Source organism: Notamacropus eugenii, chromosome 4 (genome assembly GCF_028372415.1).
Source record: "Notamacropus eugenii isolate mMacEug1 chromosome 4, mMacEug1.pri_v2, whole genome shotgun sequence".
NCBI classification, from domain to species: domain Eukaryota; kingdom Metazoa; phylum Chordata; class Mammalia; order Diprotodontia; family Macropodidae; genus Notamacropus; species Notamacropus eugenii.
In genome coordinates, this window is record NC_092875.1 from 237869827 (window position 1) to 237892059 (window position 22233).

Genomic DNA, 22233 nt, shown 5'->3' on the forward strand with positions numbered 1-22233 from the left:
GCAAATAATAGGAGACTGGGACACCAGAAGTGAGGAGACTTGTTTCCATGCTCTCAAAGGTTCATAAATCCCTTGGACTTCATAGTCTAATATTCTCAGTTGAATATGTGAAGGAAAGATCTGGGATTTTGTCCACGTGAGGAACTCCCACCAAGACAGATTGCAGCTCCCTGTGACTTCATAGATATCTAAAGACATTGCCTGAAAACTATAGAAATTAAGTAACTTGCCCAGAGTCACATAATTAGCAAGTCTCAGAAGGAGGATTTGAACCAAGTTCTTTTCAACTTCAAGTCTAACCTTCTAGCCACTACATCAAACTGATGAGACTTTGACTAACTCTCCTACAATTCTCATTCAAGTCACCTATAAAACTGAAGTCTTCAATTCCTCCTTCAGGTCAAAAACTCAGTGTTCTTCCAAACCCAGAGGTCTTTTCCATAAATTTGGATGGCCTTGTGCCATTCAATTTAGTGAACAGGGCTCAGGATTAAGCCATTAACTTCTCTATTCAATCAAGAAAATTAAATTTAAATTCCCTACACATAGCCTTTTCCATTACCCAAGATGCAAAATTTGTTTAAAACATTACAATGGATATGGCAGATGAGTGAGCAGCAATAAATAGGACATCCTGGAATAATCATATAACATTACAACATTTCCAGTACAAGCCTTCCTCACTCAAGGATGGCTAAGCATTTTCACTTAGGCTAGAGGCCAGTTCTCTTTAAAGAATATTGAACTGACCTCTTGAGATTTAATACATTTATCCATTAGATTAAATTTTGCACCAACCACCCCACCCTTCCAAAAGGCATCAAACACAGCTTTGCTCTTAGGATTAGGTTGCAGTGATACGTGTCAGACACCTACTATATCAAAAAAACAACAACAACCACCTTTCAAAATGAAGAACTATGCAGAAGAGGGGGGGAGGCCAGGATATAATTTATAATTGTGATCTTATAAGATTAAATAACTCTGCAACTACTATCCCCCCTAGAATTCAAGCACCTTAAAATGGTATAGGGCAGTTGCCCTTTTTTCACAAATGGACAGACATTCAGAGAATTCAAAAGGTTTCATTGAATTAAATAGGTAATGGGGGCACCTAGGAATCTATCTTAATCATGTATCGAATGGGAAAGAGTGAGGGAGCAAGCTTTTAATATAGAGCTTACTATGTTCCAGACACTGTGCAAAGCATTTTACAAATATTGTCACACTTGATCCTCACAACTCTGGAAGGCAGGTGCAATTATTTTCCTCATTTTATAGTTGAGGAAACTGAGGTAGGCAGAGGTTAAGTGACTTGCCTAGGGTCATCCAGCTAGTAGGTATCTGGGTTGGATTTGAACTCAGGTCTGATTCTAGTATTCTATCCCCTGCCTCACCACGTTGCCTCAGCTCCTAAACTATCTTCCCCTTCAATCTCCCCAGTGCATGATTCCAGGTAAAGAGGAAGTAGGATGTTGGAGGAGTTGGAATTGGAAGCTAGTAGAGTTAACAATTAACATGTTTGCTTTGGGTGGTGATGGGGGTGGGGGGAAGAGACAGCTTTTGAACCTAAATTTGTCACTCAACAGGCTGAAGTCTGTCTCTATTTTTGAACTCTTTAAGGGGCTTTCGTTGTAATAACCATGAGTCACATTTCTATAGTACTTTGCACTTTATAAAGTACTTTCTTTTCAATATTATATCATAGTGCAAATATCATCAAGTATTATTTTCTCTATTTTAGAGGTAGGGAAACTGAGGCACAGAGAAGTGATTTGTCTGGGTCATGCAATAAGTATCAGAACCAGAAATATGACTGTAATTGAACTCGGATCCGAAGAGTCAACACCAATCTTCAGTTTTCCCTTACCCATTCCCATAATGCTGATCTGCAAGGTTTGCCCTATAATCTCAGATGCTTCATGATCTTTTGCTGAAATAGCATTCTCAGTATTCTAAGACAACGTGTTCTCAACAATAGCAGGGAAAAGGATGAGTTAAACTCTATGAGGAGAGACAGTGGGGGCACTCCAATGCTCTTGCTGGGAAGGCTGCTGCTTCTAAATCTGGGAGAGGAAAGGGATGGCATGCACTCTTTCCCTGGTAGTTTTCTATATTAAGTAATCATTCTTTCTCAGAGCTAAACTCAGTTATTTCTATGCTTCTGAAGAACTGCAAATGCTTTTCACTTCATGGAACAAAGCCCCAATTGTCTCACCTTAGTTATAGCTCAGAATATCAATTACAGCTTTGATCATATTTATTTCCTCTCTTTTCCTCATCTTCCCACTTTTTTAGCAATAGAAGTTCTTTCCACCTTTGTCACCATTACTCAAAAGTTCTTCCTTTTTTACTTTTAGTCCATGTACCTGCCCGTGATTATTCCTTGTTACAGTCTTGTGTCAGGGAAAGCTGCTGTGGAACATGGTCCTTATTCATTATGAGTTCTTGCTTTGTCCTACTTGAAGCTGCTGCAGAAATGCCCCAGCATTTTGTTTTGAATAAGGTTTTTGTCCAGCGTAGTTCACAGCGATCAAGGTGGTCCTTCTGAAAGCCAGCTTGGATCACACCTGTTTGCAAATAACCAAAGCAACATCCTGTGTGACAAGCAGAATGGAATTTTGCTGGATCTGTATAGTCATGCAATCCCCCTCTCAAGTATTCTGGCAAATAGATGAATAAAGTGTGAGCTTTCGCCTTGTTTAGAAATGGCTTCTTTGGGTTATCAGAGCTGTCTAAAACTTGAATGGACAAGTCTGGTAGGCAGAGTTCCTTGTCAAGTGGAAGGTGAATATCCACTCAATCTGGGATGTTACAGAGGGATCATGGAATATCAGAGCATCATAGATGTGGCACTGGAAGGAATGTTAGAAATCATCCCATTCATCTGCTTCCATTTAAACACACAAAAAAAACAATAGAGAGGTACAGGACATTTCTTCAGTAGCAAACTAGACTAACAGATGACTCCTGAGGTCCTTTCCAGGGTTGAATTTTGTGATTAACTCAGCTAATTAGAATTCACATAACAAGAGCATTGAGAGAAACTGAAATATCCCTTGAAGCAAACAGGATAAAAGATTTTTAACAGTGGTGTCTTATATTCTTGACAAACTGTGGGTCTCAAGTATATTCCCTTCAAACAAGCACTACTACTATGTGCAAAGCACTGTGGTAGGTGCTGGGGGTTCAAAGGTAAAAAATCAAAGTCTCTAACTTCAAGGAATTTGAATTCAGGAGTTTGGGGAAGCCACGTGAACACAAGTGAGTATAATTCAAAGGAAAAAATGCTTGATGACTGTGAGGTGAGAGAAAAGGATCAAGGAACACCACCTGGAGATCTTGGAATCTGAGCTGAGCCTTGAAGCAAAGGGGATTTTGAAAAATAGAGAAGAAGAGGGAAAGCATTCTGAGCCCAGGAAGGAAGGAAGGAAGGAAGAAAAGAAGGAAATAAACATTGATTAAATGCCATCTACATACCAGGAACTGTGCTTAACACTTTATAAAAATTGTTGGGGGGGCGGAGCCAAGATGGCAGAGTAGAAAGACCCACATACACATAGCTCCGAACCCACAACTCACAGAACGGCTAGAGGGGACCAACTCACGGTGAATTCTGCACCCAGAGGCCACGGAATATTGGAGCGAGGGAGATTTCTGTTCCGGAGAGACCTGCAAACCTCTCGCGGGGGGTCCTTCACGCTGCGGACTGGGTGCTGGGACTGGGAGCAGAGTGCAGCCCTGCAGCGGCCGCGACACCGTGAGGAAAAGATCCGAGTGGGCTACGGGGACGGGATCTCCAGCGGCCACGCGGTTCCCTCCACCCACAGAGGGACCTGCAAACCTCTCGCAAAAGGTCCGTCGCGCTGCAGATGCGGAGCCCAGCCCAGACCTGCGGCAGCCGCGGCTCCAAGAGGTGCAGATCCGAGCAGGCTTCAGGGACGGGATCTCCAGCAGCGGCACAAGCCCCTCCACCCACAGGTGACGGGGGTCGGTGAGAGAGTCTCTTTGGCGGGTTGAGAGGGGAGTGGGGTGCCCCCATGGCTCAGGCCCCCCCCGGGAGATAGAAGCTGAGAGGCGGCTGCAGACAGGGGCTCCCCAAGCGGGCGGGAGCCTGGATCCATTGTGGAAGGTCTGTACATAAACCCCCTGAGGGAACTGAGCCTGAGAGGAGGCCCTGCCCTGACCTGACCACATGAACTTAATTCTCACATTGAATAGCAGCCCTGCCCCGGCCAAAAGCCCTAAAGCGGGAAGCAGCATTTGAATCTCAGTCCCCAAACGCTGGCTGGGAGGACCAGGAGGCGAGGTGGGTGTGAGGAGAATATTCAGAGGTCAAGTCACTGGCTGGGGAGAATGCCCAGAAAAGGGAAAAGAAATAAAACTATTGAAGGATACTTTCTTGGAGAACAGACATTTCCTCCCTTCCTTTCTGATGAGGAAGAACAATGCTTACCATCAGGCAAAGACACAGAAATCAAGGATTCTGTGTCCCAGCCCACCCAATGGGCTCAGGTCATGGAAGAGCTCAAAAAGAATTTTGAAAATCAAGTTAGAGAGGTGGAGGAAAAACTGGGAAGAGAAATGAGAGGGATGAAAGAGAAGCATGGACAGCAGATCAGCTCCCTGCTAAAGGAGAACCAAAAAAATGTTGAAGAAATTAACACCTTGAAAACTAGCCTAACTCAATTGGCAAAAGAGGTTCAAAAAGCCAATGAGGAGAAGAATGCTTTCAAAAGCAGAATTAGCCAAATGGAAAAGGAGATTCAAAAGCTCACTGAAGAAAATAGGTCTTTCAAAACTAGAATGGCACAGATGGACGCTAAGGACTTTATGAGAAAGACAGATATCACAGAACATAGCGAGAAGATTGGAAAAATGGAAGATAATGTGAAATATCTTATTGGAAAAACAACTGACCTGGAAAATAGATTCAGGAGAGACAATGTAAAAATTCTGGGACTACCTGAAAACCATGATCAAAAGAAGAGCCTAGACATCATCTTCCATGAAATTATCAAGGAAAACTGCCCTGAGATTCTAGAACCAGAGGGCAAAATAAATATTCAAGGAATCCACAGAACACCGCATGAAAGAGATCCAAAAAGAGAAACTCCTAGGAACATTGTGGCCAAATTCCAGAATTCCCAGGTGAAAGAGAAAATATTGCAAGCAGCTAGAAAGAAACAATTCAAGTATTGTGGAAATACAATCAGGATAACACAAGATCTAGCACCCTCTACATTAAGGGATCGAAGGGAATGGAATAGGATATTCCAGAAGTCAAAGGAACTAGGACTAAAACCAAGAATCACCTACCCAGCAAAACTGAGTATAATACTTCAGGAGAAAAAATGGTCTTTCAATGAAATGGAGGATTTTCAGGTGTTCTTGATGAAAAGACCAGAGCTGAAAAGAAAATTTGACTTTCAAACACAAGAATGAAGAGAACCATGAAAAGGTGAACAGCAAAGAGAAGTCATAAGGGACTTACTAAAGTTGAACTGTTTACATTCCTACATGGAAAGACAATATTTGTAACTCTTGAAACATTTCAGTATCTGGGTGCTGGGTGGGAGTACACACACACACACATGCACACACGTACACATACATAGAGACAGAGTGCACAGAGTGAATTGAAGAGGATGGGATCATATCTTAAAAAAAAAAAATGAAATCAAGCAGTGAGAGAGAAATATTGGGAGGAGAAAGGGAGAAATTGAATGGGGCAAATTATCTCTCATAAAAGAGGCAAGCAAAAGACTTATTAGTGGAGGGATAAAGAGGGGAGGCAAGAGAAAAACATGAGGTCTACTCTCATCACATTCCACTAAAGGAAAGAATAAAATGCACACTCATTTTGATAGGAAAACCTATCTCACAATACAGGAGAGTGGGGGACAAGGGCACAAGCAGGGTGGGGGGGAGGATAGAGGGGAGGGCATGGGGAGGAGAATGCAATCCGAGGTCGACACTCATGGGGAGGGAAAGGATCATAAGAGAATAGAAGTAATGGGGGACAGGATAGGATGGAGGGAAATATAGTTAGTCCTATATGACACAACTAGTATGGAAATCATTTGCAGAACTACACAGATTTGGCCTATATTGAATTGCTTGTCCTCCAAAGGGAAGGGGTGGAGAGGGAGGGAGCTAAAGAAGTTGGAATTCAAAGTGTTAGGATCAACTGTAATGTTCTTACCACTAGGAAATAAGAAATACAGGTTAAGGGGTAAAGAAAGCTATCTGGCCCTACAGGACAAAAGAGAAGACGGAGACAAGGGCAGAAAGGGAGGATAGAAGAGAGAGCAGATTGGTCACAGGGGCAATTAGAATGCTTGGGTTTGGGGGGGGAGGGGACAAAAGGGGAGAAAATTTATAACCCAAAATTTTGTGAAAATAAATGTTGAAAGTTAAAAAAAAAGAATTAAAGGATTCTATGTGTTAGGGGGGAGGAGAGAGTACAGGGGATGATTAATGCAAAGGCTCAGAGTTGGGAGATGGAGGATCATGTATTGGCAACTGAAAGGACAATTTTATTCCATCACAGAGTCACAAATCACAGATCATAATAAGGCAGGAAAGGTTGGGGCTAGGTTATGAAGAGCTTTAAAGGCTAAACATAGGAGTTTATTATTGACCTTAGAGACAACAGAGAGCCCAGAAGGTTATTGAGCAGCAAGTGACATGGCCATGTCACCTCTTAAGGAAAATCACTTTGGCAGCTGTGTGAAGGATGCCTATCAAAATAAAAAATTCTCAAAATGTCAAACCTTCTGCAACTTTAATATAAATTCTGCAATGAAATTTGACCTACTAAAAAAAAAATTGTCCCCTTGGATCCTCACTACAATCCTGGGAGGTAGGGGCTATTATTATAGTAATAGATGGTAGCTATATAATAATGATAGTAATATATTATAGTAATAGAAATGCTTCCCACTTTTGTCCAATGACTCAAACGTCCTTCCTTTTTACTTTTACTCCATGTACTCGTCTGTGATTCCTTGTTACATTCTTGTGTCAGGGGAAGCTATGGTGGAACATGGTTCTTATTTATTATGAGTTCTTGCTTTGTCCCACTTGGGAGTTCCATTTTACAGTTAAGGAAACTGAGGCATGTGGGGGTTAAGTGACTTGTCTAGGATCACACAGCTGGTAAGCATCTGAGGCAGGATTTGAACTCAGATCTTCCTGAGTTCAAGCCTAGTGCTCTGTCCATTGCATCGCCTAGCTGCAGGGAAGACATCATGGACATATGCATGGAGAGGGGAGATGACATAACAAGTGTGGAAAAACAGCTGGGTTGTTAGAGACTTAGAAAAAGTGAAGGTCAATGAAGTGAGGCTGGAAACAGATTGGGCAGGGCTTTACATGGCAGGGAAAAGAGTTTGTATTTTACTGTGGATCTGATAGGGGCCACTGAAAGAGTTTTTTTAAGTAAAACACCAAAACAGTGAGAGAAGATCTGGCAAGAAAGATGTCATGTCATGTCATGATCCCTTATCATTCATGCTTCACCTACAACCCAATTTGGATGCTGATTGCTAGGAAGGCAGTAATGGAGAGGACATTGGCCCTGGGGTCAAATCCCACCTCTGACGATTCTCACCTATATTTGATCCCTTCTCCTTCTCCAAACCAATCCAAATGCCCAGTGCTTTTTGCCTTTCCCAACTTCCTAAACTTTCACTGATCCCAACTAAAGACAGCAGGCCATCTGACCTTTCTTGGTCTTATAGCCTGCTTAGCTCCCCTGTTTCTGCCATCACAACTGAGCACTTAATTCTAGAATCTGATACAATTTCCCCTTCTGCTCCTTGCTGCTACATGCTTTAGACTATAAGAATGTATTTTAAGGATGTATTTTTTTTTAAAAAAAGGAAAATTCTGGAGCAAAATACCAAGATGAGGTACATATGAAAGAAAACCTAGGTGGCACAAACTTTCCAAGTCATTTTCCATTTAGCTAACCTCAAGCTTAGTGGTCCATCAAGATACTCTCTAAATCTAGAACTTTCCAATGCTTAATATCTGTCTTCTCTTTCTTGAAGAGGTGAGGTCACCACATACTTCCAGACTATTTCCAAATCTGACTGCCACACATATACTCCTGTCTCTCACATCTCTATGGTTGTTGTGTTGCCTTCCTCTATTAGAATATAATCTTCTTGAGGTCAGGAACTGTCTCATTTCTTTCTGTATCTCTAGTGTTTAGCACAGTGCCTCGTACATAGCAAATACTTAATAACTGCTTTTTTCATTCATTCCTGGGGTCTCTGATTTCCAGGATCTCATGAGTGGTACATATTTAAAACAAATCCTGATCATGGGATATACAGAACACGGACCAACAGAAAGATGCCAGAGAGTCCTACATTGAATGCATCAGATATCTGAGTAGATAAAAAAAGAAATATGAAAACAAAGCATCTAGTGTCACTATCAGTGCTGCTGGTAATCTTTCTGCCAATGTGTGGCCCATTCCATGAATAATAAACCATAGAAAGAGTGGGGTTTTCCCAAACTACCCTAAAAGAAAAAAACATTCAAACCTTGGGAATACTCAGTTTCTACAAGGTTCTCCCCCCCCTTCTCCCTCCCCAACAATGGCCTTTGATAAGCCATATCACAGGCTGTCAAGGGAAGTCCATGACTTTGGGCTTGCCAGCATTAGGATATACCCATTCTAGAATACTTAGCAATCACTGACTTGATAAATGAAGCATTTATTAAGCACTTACTGTATATTTCAGTACTGTGCTATATAGGAATACAAATGTGAATAAACACAACAGCATCTGTCCTCAAGGAACTTATATTTGAATGGTGAAAGATATTATATGAAGAAACTGGAGAGCAGGGCAGTGGGTTAGGAGAATAAGGGGGAAGACTGATAGAGAGGAGGTAGAAAAGTCCTAAGAGTCAGGAACAGAGCCTGAAGTGAAGTGGGCATGACCTGGGTGACTCATGAAATGGTGGTCCAGACTAGGGACTCATCAATCAGGAGGGAAGGCCTGACGACAGAGGCATCTCCCAGTGGGGATAGGCTGCTGGTGAGGAGATGGATACTTTCAGAGTCTTTGCTTTTCTGTTATGATGAATCACCATTTTATCTTATCACTGAAATGTGATCTCACAGTATTGGGGTTTAGCCAAAAAAAAAAAGACAAGAGGAACTTATTGCTTTCAACCCAAGAGCAATGTCATACTGAATGGAACCTACCAATGCATTCCCAGGGATGCCCTTTCTGCCACTGAGGGAATCAAGAAACTCCACTCCACTATCCCTATTGCCTTTATGGATCTACATGAGGGGTGGGGAACCTGACACCTAGAGGCCACATGGGGCCCTCTAGGTCCTCAAGTGGGGCCCTTTGACTGAATTCAAACTTTACAGAACAAACCCTTAATAAAAGGATTTGTTCTGTAAAACTTGGGCTTAGTTCAAAGGCCGAACCCAAGGATTTAGAAGACCATGTGTCGAAGGTTCCCCACCCCTGATCTAGGTCATACATTGGCATATTAATCAATTGCAAAAGAATTCCCCCTCTGAGAGGGACTTGACAGTGGCAGTGTAATTAGAAGTGCCTCCTCGGAAGCCATTGGACTCCCCAGAGCCACAGAACAAAGGGTGCAATCGTTCTTGTCTGGCAATTCCACCTCCTGCAGTGGCATTGCCTGGTATTTCTCCAACCAGTAGTGCATCATGCAGACATTCTCACCAGAGGGGAAAGACTCACTGACTAAAAGATTCCATTAGCTAAATACCTAAAGAGGGTGAGGTGGGGAGAGCATTCTGTGTGCTTGCCAGAGGGCATTGGGGGCCAATGTAGAAGATGCTTCTCCTTTGCAGTTTAGGACCTCCTTTGGTTATACACAGCAATATTTCTCCCCAAAACCCTCCCCAGAATGGGTTTTGTCAAGAGTATATAACAATGAAATTTGGTTACTTTGAAGGCCCACTTGACCGCTCACTATTTACTGATGGTATAGTGGAAAGTACCCTGGCTCTCCAGGCAGGGGACTTGAGTTCAAAGTCTACTAACTTTGTTTACTAACCTCATGACCTTGGGCAAGCTATTTAATGTCCCCGAGTCTCAGTTTCCTCATCTGTAAAACATGGACTAGATAGCTTCTGAGGTCCCTTCCTGCCCAATATCTATGATCCTGTGTTGATGTTATCATGCTGAACTTGAAGGGAAGGTTTGAACCTCAGGTTTGTCCTTCTCTGCTTCCATGACCTTGGGCCAAGTCTCTTAGCCCCTTTGGGGGCTATAGTCATCTATACAAACAAAGGGTTGGGCTAGATAGCTAGCATTTAGTATGGTTTCTTAAAGCACAAATTTTAGCTTGGGAAGTGTTTTACATATTCTATTTCACTTGATCTGCACAATGACCCTGGAGGTAGGTGCTGTTATTACCCTCATTTTTCAGGTGAGGAAACTGATATAAACAGAAGTTAACAGTACAAAAATGTGTTTTGTATGACTGCATGTTTATAACCTATATCAAATTGCTTTCAGTCTTAGGGAGGAGGATGGGGAGAGAAGGAGGGAGGAAGAGAATTTGGAACTCAATTTAAAAAAAATTAAAAATTTTTTATATACAATTGAAAAAAATTATTCAAACATAGGTTAAATGACTTGCCCCGGGGTCACACAGTTGGAGACTAAGGCAGAATTTAAACTCATATCTTCCTGCCTTCTACACTATCCACTCTACCACGTACTCCACAAATAAGAGAATTGGAATCGGTGACTTCCAATCATCTCTGATCTCTGAAGCTGTGAGCCTTGTTTCTTCTTTACAGCTTTAAGGGTTTTATCTGTTTGTTTGCTTTTTCTTGCAAGAGAGGCGATTGGTTTGCCCTGGGAGGTCCTTTCAACTTCTTTTTCCACCAGAACTCTCCAGGGCCTTTGTTTTGTTTTTAATTTCTAAATGACAAGTTTCCTTATCTAGAAAATGTTGAAATTATACAAAAGTCTATTCTGACGCCCCTTATGACTCTTGATCTATGTTCTGATGGTGCTTGAGAGAATACTTTCTCTCTGTTTGTTCCACAAATTAGCTATACCCTCTGTCTGAATTTCTCCTTAAGCATGATTCTTGTGAAACTCTGAGACGCAGTAACAATGTCTATATTGAAAAACATATACACACAGGTTGCCTCTGTACTTTGGCTGCACAAGGAATATGGCAACCGTTGCTCTTGAACATGGTGAACTGGGGCAAAACTCAAAGGCCTTGTAACACAATCAAGAGACTGTGACTTGGGGAAGGACTGGGTCAGCTGGTTAAAGTGATGAGAGGATCACATAAATATCTTATTAATAAGGCAAAGGAGGTGTGTCTGCTTATTTGCAATTACATATACCCTGTCTCTTACTCATTTTTAACCTAGTTCTGCTTGATTAGTCTTGCTAGTGCATAGAGTAACGCAGAGATATGGCCTTGAAGCCTACTAGTACCCTGTGAGTCTTCTCATAACTGTTCAGTACTCTAGGCCACTCTCCAAAACTAGAAGGTGCCAACTTGCACTGGTGGAGGGAATCTTGACACTTTAGAGGTCCTTATACCAATAAAATCACAGATCCAATCCTAATCTCTAACATGGTTAGGGGAGAGGAAGAAAGAAGACATTTCCTTGTAATTTCTACCCCAATCCCAACTCATCAACCTAACTTCCTTAGTTATGGCTCTGGGTCATGTATCCTACTAGATGAGGCTTAGGTCACATAATGTTAAGTCACCAGTGGTGAAGGGGCACAGAGGGAAATTTTCCTTTTTTGAAATTGTCCATCATTAATCTTTTAAGGCAGAGTAGCCAGGGGGCACACTAGATAGAGTGCCAAGCCTGAAGTCAGGCAGACTCATCTTTTTGAATTCAAATCTGGACTCAGACACTTACTACATCCGTGATCCTGGGCAAGTCAGTTAACCCTGTTTGCCTCTGTTTTGTCATCTGTAAAATGAGCTGGAGAAGGAAATGGAGAAATGGCAAACCACTCTAGTATCTCTGCCAAGAAAACACCAAATGGGGTCATGAAGAGTCAGACACCACTGAACAACCACATAGGCACACCTATTATGTTTTGGCAACTAGGTGGTACAGTAGATAGAATGCTGGGCCTGAAGTCAGGAAGACCTGAGTTCAAATCCAGTCTCAGAATGGGATCAAGAAGAGCTGGACACACCTGAAAATGACACAACAACAAATCCTCTAAAGCAGAAAAGACCCCATTCTCACCATACAACTGTGAACGCTGAAAGTCAAAGAAGTGAAGGCATTCTCTGGCAATGCAAACTTTCTAAAGGACTATTCTCAGAATCAGGGCTACATTTTGAGGGTAGGCTCACTATAAAAAAGGGAAGATGAGAATTTTTATTCCTTGTTCTTCACTTTGTTTGCTATTGCTACTGCCTTAAGCATAACATTAAACTAAACGGAACATGAAGACTCGTCTGTCGTATGTAAGCAGTTAATGGATGCTCCAAAAGGATCACTGACTAATGTAGAGTCAAATTATTGTTCTCTCCAGCTAAAGCAATGATGGAGAATTTATCCTTAGGACTATTTGCAACTTAAATTATATTTGTCAAAGTCAACATCTGACTCATTTAAAACTGCTGTAGACCCAACTTAGGACCTTTTCTTAAGTCCATTTTCTGAAAACCTCAAATAGCATTATGGGTCTTGCGTGTTTCAACATACAACACAGGTAATACGTTGGCTAATACTTGACTCTGGATAGGTTTATCCTTATTTATAAAGAGCTGGGATCCTTTGACATGGTAATAGCATTTATGCACTTATATATCTACTAAGTGCAAGGTACCATTTTTGAGCCAGGGTAGTCTCAGTGTTCAAAGAATTTGCATTCTACTGGGATGAAACAAATATGCAGATTAACAACTGGGCTGATAAGCAAAAGTGTCTTACAGGAAGTGACTCCTTGAAAGAAGATGAGAATTCTGAAAAGTGGAAATGAAGCTTGTGAAAATGCATGGAAGTAGGAAATAGACTAAGTTGAGACAGAGTCTAGTTTGGCTGGGAAAGATTATGTGCAGAAGAGTAATGTGGCATAATGCTAGAAAGGTAGGTGGGGACCATAAAAGCCAACCTAAAGAGCTTTTATTTTATCTTCTATGCAATAGGGATCCATCGATGATTTTTAAGCAAGGAAGTGACAAGTTCTGATCTATGCATTAGGAAGATTATAAAGTGGAAATGGGTTGGCAAAGAGAGAGAATGAAGGTAAGAAACCTGTTAGCCAGTTTCTTTCTCTAATGGCACTAGAAATTTCCATGAAAATCTGTCTCATCAGTGTCCAGAAATCCTGAAGAAGTCTCTCATTTCCTTATCCTGGTTTCCCACTGCCTCAACTCCCAACTTCTGCAATAGCAACAGTGAGCCTGGCCTATAGCTAGAGATAAAACAAAGACACTGATAATAAGGGGGAAACACCCTTTTCTAGAAAAACAAAACTCCATTCCAATTCCTTTCCTTTATCTACCCTCATTTTATTTTCTATCCCTTTTCTTACCATTTCTACTCTACACCTCCACCATCCCCATCCCAATTCTTCTTCTGATCAGTCCTTACCTGCAAAAGTTTCATCTCCACCATAGCATAGTCTTTATCTTTCCTCCAACCTCAGACAGTGATAGCCATTTCTAGGATTTGGGGATTAAAAGAGCATTGACTTCAACAGAGACAGAACGAGAGTCCCAGTTGATGCTGTTTTGACTGTAGCAGATATACATTTCTTTCTTTCTATCTGTCTATCTAGAAGTATTCCCTATATCCTAAGTTGGAAGTTAGACTACATTAACTATCTATCTATCTATCTATCTATCATCTATCTATCTATCTATCTATCTATCATCTATCTATCTATCATCTATCTATCTACCTATCTATCATCTATCTATCTATCTACCTATCTATCATCTATCTATCTATCTACCTATCTATCATCTATCTATCTATCTATCTATCTATCTATCTATCTATCTATCTATCTATCTAGGAGTATTCCCTATATCTTAAGTTGGAAATTAGACTACATTTTCTTGTAGAAACAGTGCTACATATGGATAGTAGGCCTTATAGTATTAGTATTACGCATTATGTATGCTGCATGTTATAAAGGCCTTTGGAAGTTGTTTCTGTTACCACTATGTATAACATTTTCTATGTCAAATGTGTTCTGAGTTCTGAACAACCAAACCATAAATGAACTTGTGGACAGAATCATCATTTGTAATTTGATGACTATTCTTTCAATATCCAGGAAGGGATGATCTGTTTTGTAGGAAATAGTTTATTTTCTTTCAGTTCCTGTTTACTTTCTTGCCTGCTCTCTTAAGTGATTGTGCTTTCAGCCTTTAGGCATCCCTAAATTAGGGAACCTAATGTGGCCCTCTAGGTCCTCAAGTGCAGCCTTTTGTCTGATAGATAGGAGAAAGCTGTCCTTTGTCTTTCACATAGGGGTAGAATGTGTATGTGTGTGTGTGCGTGTGTATACACGCACACACACACATATACACACACAAATATGTGTATGTGTATATGTGCACACACATAAATATACATATACACATATGTACATTTATGTACATAAGCATATGCTAAATAAACCTAAAATTGAATTAAAACTATCATAATTTTATATTATGTATTATATAACAAACAGTACAAACTTAGAATAATATCTTTGAAATCCTTCACATTTTCTTAAGTTCTCAAAGAAAATCATCAAATCTGCAAAATACTGTACCTGATCATTGGTTATTGGAATTGCTACAAAATAATTCGGGACGTCTCTTTTGTGTTTCTTTGATTTCTTTTCTTTCTCTTGGTTCTGTTCTGCTACCTTGTGATCATTCTCCTCTTCACATGGCCGTTGTTGTCCCAGCTGCCTCAACACTTTCAAAATTGCCTTTTCTTGGGATTGCTGCTGCAGCTTCACAGTCTTCAGAATGGCTTCCACCTGGTGCTGCCATCCTTGATGCATGACCTCGAGAACCACCTCTACTTGACATTGCTGACCAATGACCTTCCGGATTGCCTCTTTTTGATGGGTCTGCTGCTGGTGCATCACTTTCAAAATGGCCTCGTTTTGGCACTGATGTTGCTGTTTTATCACTTGCAGAACTTGGGATATCCCTGTTAAGCTGGCAATATTTTCCTTTTGCTGTTCTGGATGCGATACTTTGGGTTCATTATCCTTTTGGCCTTCCTTTGGGGATAATTCTGAAGCCTCATCTTCTCGTATTGGCCATCCTTTATCTGAGCTTTGTTGCTGCACAATTTTTTGATCTTTTCCACCTAACTGGGCTTCTGTGGACAACATTTCAGACAATTTTTCATCTTGTTGGGGCAGCAGGGATATAACTCCTTTCTTCTTCTGACACTGATCCCAGTTCCCCAAGGAATACTCATGGTCTTGTCTCCTTTGTGGTTGCACCAGGCTTCCTTGCTCCTTTTGGGAGCCAGGCTGGATGAAGTCTTCTTTCTCTATCCGCTGTTGGCGGATTACTTTCTGCATCTCTTCTACTTAAGAGCCATGCTGTTCTTGCATAACTTTAACCACCTCATCCACTCCCCATTGTTGCCATAATCTTATCACCTTTATAACTTCTTCCTCTAGCAATCCAAAGAGCTCCCTTAATGGTCCTTTGCCTTGTTCTTGCTCTTTAGTCTTCAGGTCTTGTTCATCATAGATTTGTGGGTCTATTCCATTTGACCCCTCTGAGTCCTGAGGATTTTCTGGACTCATGCTCCCTTCATGGCACAGCTCTGTCTGAACTAGCCCTATTTCACCAAGGCTGAGATGATGGGTTTCTTCTTGAGTGCCTTCATCCTCTCTCTCCTGAGGGATTCCCTCCTTTTGGCAAGGGTGCTGATGCTCCAAAACCTTGAGGTCATCCTGGTGGTCCTGCTCTTGTACTGGCTTTGTCAGAGGGCCCTCATCTGGGCATCTGGTTGACAGCTCTGTTGGGCCTCCTTCAGGTAAGCACTGCATCAGCTGCTTAAGTGAGGACTTTCTCCTGACCCTTCTGTCCCTTCTCCTTTGGTTTCTAGTAACTCCGTTTTCTTTTCCAAAATTCTTTTCTTTTCTTTTGGGACTTGAAGCCAGCTTTGATAACAACTGAAAGATTACAAGGAATGTCATTGCTAACAAAGTCACCATTCTACCAATGAAAAAATGGAATTAGATGCGCAAGTTAACATAAAGTCTAGCAAATGGAGTGGGAGCTTTGGGAAACAAATCTCTTTATACTTGGAGTTGGAAGAAATATGATTATAGCTTTACAAAAGCCCATGCACGGTTGATTTTATGACACTATTCCCAACTTTGTGAATAGTGCAGGTATTTTAAAGCATGATAGGAACCTATGACTCAGGGCCCAGATGCTTCTCCCATTCCCCATTTGCCAGACAGTGTCATGAGGAGTGAAACTGTTGGGGTTCAGAACTCCCTGTTTGTTTCCCCTGTCTTCCTAATTCTAGATGATCGGTACACGAAAAGACCCTTAGGACCAACTGTTAATTTACCTAGTTTTTCTACACAAGACTCCCAAACGTTTGCATCAACAATTCTGAATTTCCTTCTCCTCTCACTTGAAAATGGATAGTGGTGGGGTTTATATCTATTTAGAGGCAGGCAGATAAATTACCCGAACTGTTTGGACAGGCTTTATGGCAGATATGTTGGTCAATTAGGACTAGAATCCAGAAGAACCTGAATTAAAATTTTATTCTTATTACTATACCAATTTTGGAACGTCATATTCTCTGAGCCTCTGTTTCCCTATTTCTGTGCATGAGGATAAGAATAGCCAATTTTTACCTAAAACTACAAAGACTTAAAGACTAGTCATGTAATATCTGCATACCATTATTGTTACAAACACCACCCAAAAGTGGATTATTATTTAAAACCAAGAGTTCATTATTGTTGCATTATTGAAAAAAACATATATTCTTCATATTTGTCTTACTAGCTTTTTGGTTTTTTGGAGTACAAGAGATGATTTAAGGGAAAGGTATGTTCAGTATTGTGGTTGCATACTCATTATGAAGATCTTCCAGACTGTTATGCATTGTTCATAATGTCCTTTCCCTAATGCACCACATTACCAGAGCATTCCTTTCCAAATGCAAAAGGAGACAATCTTCCAGAAAGAATAAGAGAGCGCCTTTGTATAGTGTTGGAATGGGAGCCACCAAGAGAAATCTGCAATAATTGACATTTCTTACATATGCTTTAAAAAAAACAAACAAACCACGAGCTGTGTGACCTTGGGTAAGACCCTTAACTTTCCCAAGTCTCTGTTTCTCAGTCTGTAAAATGGGGCCATTCCCTCACTTGGTCTTTCATAGGATGAAATGAGATATTGTTTACGAAATGCTTCACAAATCTTCAAATGCTATATAAATGTTAGCTTATTTTTTAAATGACTCTTTTTTTACTTAAAGAAATGCGCAGAGGGTAGCTCTGTTGACCTAGAAAAGGCATAGTATTCACTTTCAAATATCTGCCATCTATGTCCACAAAGGGACAGTTCTCTGCTTTACTCATGATCAGCTGAAGTGAAAGCAAGGCTTCCAAACGATGTTCCAAACTGGCCCTCTAGGAAGGAACCAAATGGCTTCAGTGAGTGTCCTAGCTGAGGAAGTGTTCTCCTCCCTCAGGCATGAGGCTGAAGAAAACCAAGGGAAAGTAGATTTAACCACAGGCTTGAAACCCTGTGGTGAGATATAGGTAAGATGGAGGAAAGTGGTGGGAGTCTAAGTGAAATTGACCCTCAATAGACTTTTAGGACCCCAAAGATGGAGGCACCCTGATATAGTAGAAGCACTGGGGTCATAGGCTGCTGTTGAGTCGTTTCAGTCGTGCACAACTCTTTGTGACCCCATTTGGAATTTTCTTGGCAGAACGATTGGAGTGGTTTGCCATTTCCTTCTTCAGCTCATTTTACCAATGAGGAAACTGAGGCAAACAGGGTTAAGTGACAACTAGTAAGTGTCAGGCTGAATTTGAACTCCCAAAGATGAGTCTTCTTGACTTCAGGCCCAGAACTATCCATTGGTTCACCTAGTTGCCCTGCGGAACTATAGAAGTCATTAACAAATTGGAATGTTATCATGTGAGAAAATAAAGCCCATTGCAAACTTCAAAGCACTCTTATATATTTAATATTATGAAGCCTCAAGTGTCTAGGTGGAATCTAGAAGCCAGATGTTATTACTATCCATTGACCAAACTGTAGGGACTTCCTAGCTGCTTTGGTTCTCTCTAGCAAATGTTGTTTTCAGGATTTACTTTAAGTGACTTTTAAATATGTGACTTTTAAATTGTCTAGAAAACAAACAGTAAACCTTCCAAAGCACAATACAATTCCCCAGGGCAAAGATTGTTCCACCAAAGCAGCTCAGCTTAAATCAGATAAAAAGGTCACTGACAAACAAACAAACAAAGGCAGCAAGGGAAAGGCGGGGAGAGAGTTCAAGTAATGAAATGCAGCTCAGGAAGTCTAGGCTAGCTTTAAGTTGGTGTCCTGGGATTCATTCCCAAATGGTAATGCCAGAGTTGCAAAACTGGTCTCTGAGTTCTGAACGGTCTCATTAACTTTGGATAGGAAATTTCTATGGAGGCAAAATCAATAGAGAACTGAATTTGGAGTCAGAAAAACCTGAGTTCAAATCCAGCTGTGTGACCTTGGACAAATGATAACTTTATGCTCAGGTGCTCCCTACTAGGATGAGTGGAGGAAATTTCCACACAGGGAGTGTTCCCAAGTCGATTGTGAGGAAATCTCAAGTCTTCAAAGAGGTCTATGATCTCCTAGATTTGTAACTTTCTTCCAACCATGCATGCCTACCTATCCAGTTCTCCCATAAGTTCTGGAGGTCTTCCTTCACTTATTCATTACATCAGAAGGATTCAAGAAGAGCCCTCTGGCTGTCTCTTATCATTCCTCTTTCTTGATATGTGAGCAGTCCAACTTTTATATAATTCCTTGATATAACCAAGGAAATCAGAAATAGTTATATGCAAATTCAGGCCACTGGGCAAAATATAGTTTGAATGATGCCCATATTATATAACCTTGTTCAACCTTTGGGTATTGTGTTCAGCCAGAGGATAGGAGAGGGTGAGGTCCCCTTCAGACCACTCCCATCACCAGAGAACTAATCTCCTCTCTCAATGTTGCTGTAATGGGGAGGAACTGAGATGTTACTTATGCTACCTCCTCATTAAAACATCAACCAATCCAAATTGTTTTACCCTTATATGTAAATTCTTCTGTCTATAAAGCAGGCTACAGTTTGGATTTAGTAGCTGGTCCCACTCCAACTTGGGGTACCAATAAGTTCCTTTTTTTTTTTTGATCCTATATCCTGAGTTTGCCTTTAATTGAACAGTTTGAGGCCTGAACCAGGATTTTTTAAAAATATGAAAAATTTAAAAATGAGAAGAAATTACATTGAGATTCTTTTTTTTACCCCACCAGTGTTCAATAAGTAGATATGCTCCATCATATAAGAGTTTGTAGTGACCTGTGGGCCACCTACTCTGAGGCATCAGGTTATAGAGGTCTAGCTCTTTGAGTACTGGGATCCTTCCCTGCCATCTTAGAGTTGCCTGATTAGGACATCAGGGTCTAAGATCTGAGCCCTATTATCATTAACCAGTGGTACCTTATCCAGTCCTATTTCAGTGAGGCTGATTTGTTGTCAGGCACTGGCTATGCCTAACTCCCTTGACTAAGGGTCAAGAAAAGAGAAGCCTGCTCTGACTCTGTTTTTCCCTTCTACCCCCCCAGGCCAAATCTCTGGTGTTATTCTCCACCCGAGGATGACCCATTCCAGTGGCATCCCTTCCCTTGTCTTTCTAATGGTCAGTAGGTTCTAAATAAACCTTCCTGCTTTTCCCACTTCCTGCTTCCATAGTTCTTTCCCCTTTCTTAGGCATCTCACAGGAATTCATTTTTTCATGACCGACCACTGGCTCTGTATCAGTACCCCTTATACTGACAAATCCTGGACATGGTCTGGGAGAGTGAACACCATATCTGAAACACATCAGAGCTAAGACTAGGGCCTAGCCCTGAACCTTGTTTCCTTCTGTTCCCTTCTCCCCTGACCTCATAACCAGTAGAGCCAATAGGGGCAGGATAGCATTTCAAGTAGATATGGTAAATCGTTGTCTATCATTCTATTAATCAAAGCTCCATTAACCCTAACTCTGACATTGTACTTACAGGTCAACAATAGTAAAGAACATGGGACATGGGATACCAGCTCTGACATTTACTAGGTAAATAATTACGAACAAGCCAATTCAAATTTCTGAGCTTTATTTTCCTTCAAACAGCATGGTTTTTGTGAGGAAAGTGCTATGGAAATGGAGTTTACATTTCTGTCGGTCTATGGAGAGCAGCCAGGCTGGTCTTTGAATCATGGAGAACCAGGTTCCAGGATGCCTCTTTGATTGTGGGCAAGTTCCCTCACCTATCAATGTCTCTACCATAAAGTGCAGAGAAGATGCTAATCTACATTGGTAGGAATCTGCTTGGATGAATCATCAAAGGTTATGCATTCAGCATAGTTCCCATTTGTTGCATTTTCTTGCATGATAATGATTGGAAAATTGCTAACTTATTTGTGATGACTTGCTATATTCAGGCAACTCTCAATAGCCAGAACACCTCCGTTCCCTGACAACATCTAATAATAGAGTTTGCTGTATTCGTGTTTAAAAAAAAAATCATCCAGGAAAATTCCATGTAATCTAATATGGTAATTTACACAGTTGCCAAATGTTTTATCATCAGCTAATCAGCTGTTTTCTGTCATCACTACAGGACCTACCATATTTCCTCCATGGAGAAGCTATTTTCTCAATGATGGGCACAGTCATTAGCTCAGACCAATGAACACTTACCCTCAAACTCTGGGCTAACCCAGATTCTTCTCAACTCTCCTTTTATAAAGCCCAGTCCTGGAGAGAACATTGGTTCATCAGATAATGACCTCATTTGTTACATAACCAGAAAACCCTGCTCTCTTTCCGTCCTTGCAGACTACAACTCACCAGAGGATTTAGGTCTTCAATTCACCCATCTTAGCTCTTTTCAGAAGCACATTTTCAGCAAATTTGCACCCAATTTCCACACAGGCTGGCTAAACCCAACCAACCACTAGAAGTTCAAATGGGATTAAATTCTAGCATTCTCCTCAGAGCTGAATCGGCTTTCATTTCCTTCCAAGGTCAGACTTTGCATTTAGTCAGAAGAAAGTTAAGGAGTCATGTAAGCTGTTGAAATCCTAAGGATACCCTAATGTTTCAACCATCTTTCCCAAAAATCCCTCTCAAACACAATAAGGCTCATGAGACCACAGATTTAAAGTTGAGAGGGACCACATACCACACCTAGATCAATCCCTTCATTTTAACAGATGAGGAAACTCAGGCCAGAGAAGTGATTTGCCCATGGTCACACAGAGAGTAAATGACAGAGCTGGGACTGCTACCAAGGTCCTCTAAGTCGTTATTCAGGGTTTTTTTCCATTGTACCATGAAATAGAAAACTGTTAAAGGAAGTACAAGGACATGAAGGTTCAAGTGAGATCCAGATAAAAGAATGTAACCATCTACCTTTTGACTCAGATCTAAACAACCACAAAGTAGGAGAATCATTCAGAACTGTTCTGTCTTCATTCCCAAGAAGATGTAGGGAATAGTGATAGGATAATAGCCAATATGCTTTGGGGCCCATTTTCCAACGTATGCTTACCTAGGTGTCAGCCAGCAGATTCTTTCCTCCTTCTTCCTCCCAGTAGCTGGGCAAACTGATTTGTTTCCATGGGGAAGAAACAGGTGTCTGCTGTGAATAGATTGTGGGCTGGTTGGCAATACCAAAACTAAAATAGAAAACCCAAATGGGATACATTTGCTACAACGAACAATGTAGAAAATGTGATTTTAAAAGATTGGTTGATTTATCTGTAAAGGATAGGATTACCTTCTGTATGAAACACCTGAAGTAATTCTTTTTTTTTTCCCTTTTCTTAATCTTTCTAAATTTCAGTGTTAAGGGCTGATATGGCTCAGCTGCTGGGAAATAATGTTTTGACAAGAGTAGGGAGGATGTTTAAAACAGCTTTTCAAATGGTTCTTCATTAGGCCCCCGCAAATTCTATTGTATCTGCTC

The 22233-nt window shown here is 41.0% G+C and overlaps 1 protein-coding gene across 1 annotated transcript in view; it reads right to left on the bottom strand.

Annotated features, from left to right (window-relative positions):
- Window positions 1–21919, bottom strand: part of LOC140501075 (uncharacterized) — a 70923-nt gene extending 49004 nt beyond the window's left edge. The window contains exons 1-2 of the mRNA XM_072604275.1: window positions 21817–21919; window positions 14787–16160 (exon numbers count right to left, since the gene is read on the bottom strand). Coding sequence (XP_072460376.1) covers window positions 14787–15557 — 771 coding nt within the window. The 5' untranslated portion in view covers window positions 15558–16160; window positions 21817–21919. The remainder of the gene's footprint in view (window positions 1–14786; window positions 16161–21816) is intronic.
- Between the last annotated feature and the right edge of the window lie 314 nt (window positions 21920–22233).